This window comes from Hipposideros armiger, unplaced genomic scaffold (assembly GCF_001890085.2).
Source record: "Hipposideros armiger isolate ML-2016 unplaced genomic scaffold, ASM189008v1 scaffold_75, whole genome shotgun sequence".
Lineage (NCBI taxonomy): Eukaryota > Metazoa > Chordata > Mammalia > Chiroptera > Hipposideridae > Hipposideros > Hipposideros armiger.
The window spans coordinates 1,167,005-1,176,531 of record NW_017731425.1 but is presented as its reverse complement, the minus strand read 5'-3'; the positions used below and the strand labels follow the sequence as shown (position 1 = coordinate 1,176,531).

At 40.7% G+C, this 9,527-nt stretch overlaps 1 protein-coding gene across 7 annotated transcripts in view; it reads left to right on the top strand.

Annotated features, from left to right (window-relative positions):
- OSBP2 (oxysterol binding protein 2) overlaps positions 1–9,282 on the top strand; it is a 176,950-nt gene extending 167,668 nt beyond the window's left edge. For 6 of the 7 annotated variants that reach the window (XM_019643138.1, XM_019643134.1, XM_019643136.1 and 3 more), the window contains 2 exons: positions 7,370–7,596; positions 7,727–9,282. In XM_019643138.1, coding sequence (XP_019498683.1) covers positions 7,370–7,596; positions 7,727–7,872 — 373 coding nt within the window. In that variant the 3' untranslated portion in view covers positions 7,873–9,282. The remainder of the gene's footprint in view (positions 1–7,369; positions 7,597–7,726) is intronic. The other variant, XM_019643135.1, reaches the window with a different exon arrangement.
- The last annotated feature ends 245 nt before the right edge of the window (positions 9,283–9,527 follow it).

Here is a 9,527-nt window from a genome sequence, read left to right as displayed (position 1 = left end):
GCCAGCAGCCAGCGTGAGCGGCCAGCAGCCGCAGTGAGCGGCCGTCCAGAAGCCGGCGACTGATCTGCCTCGCCCGGGAAGTGCCAACTTGGGCCAGTGACGCAACATCCTCCACAACTAGACTGAAGAACAAAAAAAACAACAGCAACTTGTCTATTCCCCTTCCCCCAATTCCCCAGCACTGTTCCCTTCTCCCCAATACCCCAATAAAAATCTTTAAAAAAAAAACAAACACCAAAAAAACATTAAGCAGCCAGATTTTAAAAAGACATTACTTCCTAAGGAACAGCAGACACAGCTGTCACTTCATTGGCAATAATGGGAACTTGAAGACAGTCAGATGAAATCGTCCACGTGCAGAGAGACTTAATTGCCCGCCTAGAATTACACACCTATCGAGAACATCTTTACAGAGTGAAGTTCACACAGACATTTTCAGACGAAAATGCATTTTGCCACAAGCAGACCTGCACTAAAGGATCTATCACCGACAGAAGGAAACCAGTCCCAGATGGAAGATCTAAAATGTCTGTATGAAGAACAGAAACTTAATGTGACGTTAAGTGAACAGTGAATAAACACAAATCATAATGCAGGGTTTTAAATCTAAGCATAAAATGCAACTCTGTGATCACTTAAGTCAGAAGCGGGATAAATGGGAGGAAACTTCTCGAAGGCCTTCACGTTACCAACGAGGAGGGGTCAAGATGTGCATTAACTTTTGAGTGTATGAAGTATACATATTGTAATTCCTAGAGTAACCACTAAAATAATATGTTTAATTGGAATCCCTGTAGGAAAGGAAAGAAATAAAAATGGAGAGGGGAAATAGTTAAAGAAATAATGGAGAGGAATTTCCCAAAATAAAAAATTATGAAAGAACTCTGGTTGAAAAGGCCGGTAGAGTTCTAGAGACAAGAGATAAAGAAAAATTTTTTCCTAGACTACACTATAGTGAAAATTAAGAATACCAAGGAGGGCCGGCCGAGTGGCTCAGTTGGTTAAGAGTTGGCTTAAGAGCGTAAGCTCTGAGCAACAGGGCTGCCTGTTCAATTCCCACATGGGCCAGTGATGCTGCGCCCAAGCTGAGTTGTGGCTGAGCTACCAGCAGGTGGCAGGATGGCTCAGCTGGTGTAACAACAAGATTGCCTGTTCAATGGTGGGCTACGCCCACCCACAACTAAGACTGAACTCAGCACCTTGAGCTGAGCTGCCGCCTGGATGGCTCAGTGGTTAGAGTGTGCACTCTTAACAACGCTGCCGGTTCGTCTCCTGCATGGGATGGTGGCTACACCCACCCACAACTAAGATTGAACACAGCACCTTGAGCTTAGAGGCCACGAGCTGCCGACAGGAAGCCAGATGGAGACTGGCGCCCTCCACAACAAAGACTGAAGAACAACAACTTGGCTGGTCCCCTTCCCCAATTCCCCAACACTGTTCCCCTCCCCCAATTTCCCAATAAAATCTTATAAAAAAAAAGAATACCAAGGAGAAAATTCTATTAGCTTCTAGAGGAGTACAAGATTTCAGTCAAGGATTGACATCAGATTTTCAACAGCCAATGTTGGAGTAATATTTCCAAAGTAATGAAGAAAATGAAATTAGAAGGTAAAATTTTCTATCTATCCAAGCTATCATTCAAATATGAGGGGATAATAAAAATATGTCCTCAGGGAACAGCCTCAGAAGGTTTGCCACACAAAAACCCAAATAAAAATGGTATTGGACACAGTATTTTAAAAAGGGGAGAAAAAATCCAGAAGGTGCTGCAATAGATACCCAGGAAAAAGAGGAAATAGTCCCATAATAATCCAGAATTAAGTGTAGATAATGTGAACAGGATGGGGCTTGGGGAGATAAAGGACACCAAGGGATATGAAGGATACTAAATTCATATTAGAAGACACAGATATAAGATTTTTTTTAATAGTAAGAAGAGATGAAAAAGAAAGAGTAGGACAAATAAAAACAGTAAACTAACACAACAGAAATAGGTCCAAGAATAATAACTATAAATAGATGAAACTCACCAGTTAAAAAGCAAAATACTGACTGATAGGGTTTTTTAAAATCCAGATACATTCACCTCCTGAGAGATATCCAGAACATTAAGATGTGCAAAGGTTGAAAGTACAAGATAAACATATCATGAAAATACTAACCAAAAAAGCTATAATAGCTGTATTAATATCAGGTAAAATAGACTTGAAGACAAAAGCATTATTAGGGATGGAAGAGGTGCTAGATGATAAAAGGTTGAGTTCTTCAAGAAGATATAATAGTTTTAAACATTATACACGTAGTGAAACAGCCTCTAAAATATACAAAGCACATATTGGTAGTAAAGGAAGAAAGTGATAAATCCCTTGCCACAGTGGGAGATTGAGAGATTTCAATACACCCCTCTCACATGCTGATATGTCAAATGGGGAGGGGGGGGGGGAAACAAACAGCAAGGATATGAAAGAGATTGAAACAACATGGGATATATACAAAATTATGGTTGCAAAAGAGAACATACTTTTTACTCAAGTACACATGGAATATATGCAAAAATCAATCAGTTGTACACTAAACCCTAAAGAAAAACTCAACAAATTTATAGGTGGTAGCATAGAGACCACAATCTATAAGACAAGTTAGAAGTTATAAAGAAAATGACAAAAAAAGTTCCCATATATTTGGGGGAGAAAATATTAAGTTGCTAAATAAATCATGGGTAAAATAATAAATTAGAATGGAAAATTTAAAATACCTAGACCTGAATGAGAATGAAAAGATAACAAAACTGGCTGGATATAACAAAGGCAATGCTTCAAAGAAAATGCATTGCCTTAAATAGGTATATAAGCTCATTAATTTTGAGGGTTTTTTGTTTGTTTCCATTCTAAGAAATTACAGAAAGTTCACATATAAACCCAGTGAAAGAATGAAATATACTTTAAAAATATGAGCAGAGATTAATAAAATAGAAAAATTAAAGAAGTTTCAAAAGATGAAAGTTGATTCTTTGAGAAAAAACTTAGAAACTACTGGCAAGACTGATCAAGAGAAAATATAGAAATAAATATTATTAATGAAAAGAATTTCATATGACACATAAAGTATAAAGAGATCATTAAAATCTAAATGGGAAGGACAAATTCTGAAAATATATATAACTTATGAAAACTGAGTCTAGAAGAAATAAAAAGCATAAATAGTCCTATAATTTAAGAAACCAAAGCAGTAGTTTAAAAATTCCCACAAGGAGGGCCGGCCGAGTGGCATGTTGATTAAGAGCTGGCTTGGGACGGCCAGAGGGCCCCAGTTTGGATGCCACATATGCGGGCCAGTGACACTGCCCTCTACAGCTAAGATGCTGAACAACAGCTCAACCTGGAGCTGGGCTGCCGTGAGTCACCAGCGACGGCATGGGCTGCAGCCCCTGTGGCAGTGGGTTGCTATGGGCTAGCGTGAGCGGCCAGCAGCCACAGTGAGCGGCCGTCCAGAAGCCGGCGACTGATCTGCCTCACCCGGAAAGAGCGCAATGATGGTGCCAACTTGGGCCAGTGAAGCAACGTCCTCCACAACGAGACTGAAGAACAAAAGGACAACAACTTGTCTATTCCCCTTCCCCCAATTCCCCAGCGCTGTTCCCATCCCCCAATTCCCCAATAAAAATTTAAAAAAAAAAAATCCCACAAGGAAAACACAAAGCCCAGATAATTTTTTAGATGGATTCTGCCAAATTTTCAAGAAATATCCCAATTTTATGTAAAATCTTACAGACCACAGAAAAATAACTATTCTCCTGTCTTATACTGTGAGGCCAGGGTAACCCTGAAACCAAACAGACTAAAAGAGTAGTAGGAAAATAAAAATTCTACCCCATTTCACTCAGAAATATATAAAGTTACAGAACAAAATATCAAAAAATCCACTAGTGTATAAAAAAGATAACATTCTTCAATCATGTTGAGTTTATCCTGAGTATGCAAAGATGATTTTATATTAGAAATCCATAAATTAATTAATCACAATAACAGATCTCTAGAGACTCAGAAAAATCATCTTAGGTGCCTCAATATAAGATTCATATGCAAGTCAGTTGCATTTCTACACACTAAAAGAAAACAACTAGAAAATATAATTCAAGAGAAAACACCAATTATCCTATTAGAGAACATCAGGGACCTTGTAATAAATTGTATAATATATTCAAGACCTCTACAGAGAAAATTATAAAACTTTACTGAGATATCAAAGAGCTAAATAAATGGAAAAAGATACCATGTTCATGGATATGAAGACTTAGTATTGTCAAGATGTCACAATCTAAAGAGTCAGTAGAGCAAATAAAAATCCCAATAGTGATTTGTGTGGGACTTGATATTATGATTTTAAAATTTATACTTTAGAATAAAGGGCCAAGATATTTCTAAAGAAGCACAGAGAAAAGAGGACTTGCTCTATCAGATATCGGGACTTATTTTGAAGCTATAGTGAAAGAGAATAGTGAGAAACAGACCCATGGATGAATATATGTATCTTCGGTATATAACAAATGTGGCATATCAGATCATGTGGAAAAACAGCACTGTTCACTAAAAGGATCTGGGAAAAATTTTTATCCATATGGAAAAAGATTAACTGAATCTCTCCTTTACATTATAACAAAAATTCCAAGTAAATAAGTTAAACTCTTAAGTAGAAAATGTAGATTAATATCTTTTAGACCTTCAGGAAATAATACATCTTAAACAAGACACAAAAAAGCATTGATGCATTCAACTATATTAAAAAAAATACTTTTGTTCATTAAAAGAAATTTTTCTCATTAAAAGACAATTTTAAAAAGTTAAAAGAAAATACATAAATTTGGAGAAGGTAATCACAATACTTACACCTGACAAATGATTAGCATCAAAATACATAAAAAGTATTTTACCACAATTAAAAATAATAATTAAAAAAGAATACATAAAGAAATGTAATCAATAAATAAAGTAAAAATAAGCCAGCACAAAAGTGCAGAGTCATGAACCAGAATTTGACAGAAGAAACATCTATGGCCAGTCATCATATGAAAATAATCAACATATTGGTAACCAGGGAAATGCAAATCAAAATCACAATGAGATTCCAATTTACCTTCATGGATTCAAAAAAATGAAAAACTCTAACAATATCAAAAAAATGAAAAACTCTAACAAAAAATGAAAAACTCTAACAATTGAGGATGATGTGGATCCACGATATCTCTTATGCATCTCTGATGGGGGTGTGAATTGGCGCAGCCAAGTGGAAAAGTAGGTCAGCCTTACCCCCTAAAGAACATCACAAACTCTACAGCCCAGCAACTCCACTTCTAGGTATGTATTCAAGAGACATTCCTACACATGTACAACAGGAAACATGCATAAGATTACTCCACAGCAAAATCTTAGAAACAACCCAAATTTACTGGATGAATAACTGGTATATTCACAGGAGAGAATATTATACAGTAGTTGAAACAAATGAACCACAACAACATACAACAATATAAATTTAAGCAATATGAAATTAAATATAAAAGCAATATAAAAAAAGCATATAAATACATCATGATATTCTTTTTATACAATTAAAAATGAGTATGTAAAATATATGTATATGAATACACACACATGCACACTTATGACTATTTAAAGATGCAATAAAATTATATTAAAAGGAAAGCAAGGGACTGATGAACCCAGAATCTTGCTGATGGCTACCTGAGAAGGGGATGGATTGGTGACTTTTCTATATGTAAGTTAGATGTAAGTTTTGTCAGGATTATTTTGTTTAAGGTGGCAAGGTTGCATTAATACAAGCAGGCCATGTGAGGACCAATAAAGAAAGGGTGTCATGTACCAAGGACTATGATTAATCCATGACTATGCATCTGAGGTCCAAAAAAAGAACCAAAAGGAAAAAAAAAAGATTTAAACCCAATATCTCAGTAATTACATTAAGTGCTCCCATTATAGGCATAAGATTTCAGACAAGTTTTAAAAAGCCAACTTTATATGGTTTACAAGAAATATGTCTTAAGAAAACAAAGAAAGATTGGAATAAAAGGATGGGAAAAGATATGTCCATAGAAATAGCAAACAAAAGCTGCAGTAGCCATATTCATAGCACAAAACAGACTTTAAAACAGAAAGTAAGACTAGAGATAAAAGGGACCTAATGATAAAGGTTCAATTCACCAGGAAGATGAGTTTTAAATTTGAATGTACCCTGTTGCCTAAAAACATAGCTTCAAAATAGACACAGCAAAAGTTGGTACAATATAATAAGGAAAAATGGACTAATTTACAACCAAAGTGGAAAATTTTAACATATCTCTCTTAGCAATGGGTAGAAGAAACAAAAAATATATATATATATATTTTAAGTCAGCAGGATAAGTTTGAATAGTAGAACCCACCAAAGTTGTGTAACGCTGCACTGAAGAACTATAGAAAACCCATTTTTTTTTCAATTATCCATGGAGCATTAGCAAAAATTGACCATGTATTGGGTCATAAAACAAATTTCAAAGAACTGAAATTATATCATGTCTGACTCCAAAGCAATTACGCTAGAAACAAAGATGATTAGATAAATCCCTATATGTTTATAAATTTAAGAAATTTACTTCCAACTAATCCATAGGTCAAAGAAGACATAATGAAAATTAGAAAATATAACTGCATGAAAATGAAAGTAATACATATCAAAAACGGTGGGATTCAGCTAACGCAGTGTTTGGAGTGAGAGGTAGCCTTAAAATGCACATATCAGACAAGAAGAAAAGCTGAAAAATAATTATCTAAACATCCATCTCAAGAAGTTAGAAAAAGAACAGCAAAAGAAACTCCAGCACAGTCGAAGGAAAACCATAAAAGCAAAATCAATAAAGCAGAAAAACCTAAAACAGGATCAACAAAATTTCATTTTCCACCAATGAAGAAAATGGACAAACCTCTGACCTGACAGTTGGGAATAGAGAAGGCACATATAACCAACATCACAGATGCAAACAGTGAAGTTGCTATCTCACGAACATTACAGCAATAATAATGAGGACATTATGAAACAACTTTACACTGATAAATTTGAAAAAGTGGACTACATGGGCAAATTCCCAGAGAAGTATAATGTAGCAAAACAGACGCAGATGAGTGGGGCAAGCACACGAGGTTCAAAGTGCGGGCAGGAAAGAGCAGTTGGATGGACCAGCTGGATTTTGTGGGCTCGTCCTGGGGTGGACACTAGACGAGGGGAGGTCGGGCCCACACAGAGGGCGTCCTGGGAGCCCAGGGCGGGCAGGCATGGGGGGGGGTGGTGATGGCTCACCCCATGACCCCCGCAGGGAGAACGCGGAGAACATGTACTATTTCTCGGAGTTGGCCCTGACTCTCAATGAGCACGAGGAGGGCGTGGCGCCCACCGACAGCCGCCTGCGGCCCGACCAGCGGCTGATGGAGAAGGGTCACTGGGACGAGGCCAACACTGAGAAGCAGCGGCTGGAGGAGAAGCAGCGTGTATCGCGGCGCCGGCGGCTGGAGGCCTGCTCACGGGGCTGCGGTTCTGAGGACGGTGAGGCAGGGCAGGGAGGAGGGGTTGCCCCGGGATGCGGGGAGGGAAGGGGTGCCTAGGGAGCCTGGGAGTGGGTTCCCATGGGCAGGGAAGGAAGCAGCCCGTCCACCTGCCCGTCGTGCCCACCCAGCAGAGAAGGAGGCCGACACATACATGCCGCTGTGGTTCGAGAAGAGACTGGACCCGCTGACCGGGGAGATGGCCTGCGTGTACAAGGGCGGCTACTGGGAGGCCAAGGAGAAGCAGGAGTGGCACATGTGCCCCAACATCTTCTGAGCGCCATATCCCTCCTGCAAATACAGACACCTGCACAGCCTGGGCCACCTTTTACTGAATGCACTCAATTTAGTACTTCATGGCCATCCTACCCCACCTTTTTCCTTTCCTCTTTTTTTTAAAAATGACACTTTTTGGGGCTCCCACCTTGGAAGGAGGAAGTGCTGACCCGGGTTCTCTCCAGCCCCCAGGTGCCCCGGGTCACCCACGCCCCTTCATAACCGGACTTGGGCCCCATCTGGACCCCAGTTCACAGTTACCACAACTCAGGCAGGCTGCCCCCCCCCCGACTGCCCCCCTCACCAGCCCCATCTAAGGAGGAACTGGCCCCTCCTAGGGAGCCACTTTTGACTTTTATAGAAAAATGATCTCCATTTCTTTCCAGCCAAGATGTTTAGTAAATATTTTTAGTACAGCACTTAGCAGACAACTTTCTAAGTGTGCTTTTTGCCAGAAAAGTGCCCTGGCAAGAGCCCCTTCTTTTTAAGATATCAGGAAGCCAGACAGACCCTTTGAGACCAGAGAATTTTGTAGCTCAACATAGGAAGGCCGCCCCCCAGGAGCCCAGGACCCCACAGAGAAGGGACTGGGAGGGGCCACTGGGCCGAAGAGAGCACAAGTCCCTGGAGTTACAGCCACGGTGGGGAGGGGCACTGAGGGGCCCCCAACGTAGATTGGAGGGCCACAGTCCCTTGCATAGCCTTGGCCCTGCAGGGGCTACTCCCCAGATCCAACGAGGCCAGGAAGAGCTGGGGGCAGGGCCTGCAGGTGCTTCCCGCCCAGAACCAGGCCCCAAATCAGCAATAAGAACAAACCCTCGGCTCAGCCTGGGCTGGTGCCCTGGGCACCAGAGACCCAGTGTGGCAAGGTTACTTCAGGCACCTCCGGTGTACTCCATCTCAGCACCCCCTGAACTCTTTATTTGCCTGATTTATATGTATACTATATAAATATATATAAAATAGCTATTTTGCTTAAATTTCTATGGTATGTGGAAGTGAAAAAATGATGAAGACAGGGCGTGCCTGTCTGAGTTTGGCCCTCCTGTCAGCTGTGCCCTGCCCCCTTCTCAGACCCCCTTCTAATGGCTCCAACAGTGGGGGGACTGGGCCACTGTGGCCACTGTCCCAGACCCTTAAAACCCTTACTCCAACCCCTCCCACTTCAGTTTGGTCCTAAATATTCATCACAGGGTTTTTCTTTCTACTCCAGGACTGGTTTTGTTTTTATAAGAAAAAAAGTGAAAATACCAACGTATGAAATGCCTTAGGGTGCCCACTCAATGGGGTCAGGGCGGGCAGGTGGCCCCACCGGGCCTGCAGCAGAGCTGTGCAATGTACCTCTTCTCAACACTGTTTGTGGTGAGCACCTTCTGACGGGTAATAAAAACCTGGGATTTGGAGTTTTTCATGGTTCTGTTCCTGAATCTGTGACTAGATGGAGCAGGGCTGACAAAACAGGTGACAGCCCACAAGGTGGCATGGGGCAAGAGTGTGGAGCGTTCTTCTGCTGAGTGCCAGAAGCAGGCAATGGGAGATTGGTCTGGGTGGGGAGGAGTGAGGTTTTAGAAGAACTGGTGGGATGGGGTCTGGGCCAGGAAGGGGTTTTTTAGAAAAATGTGTAAGGGCTAAGTCAGGACCTAGGGGTGGGGGTCA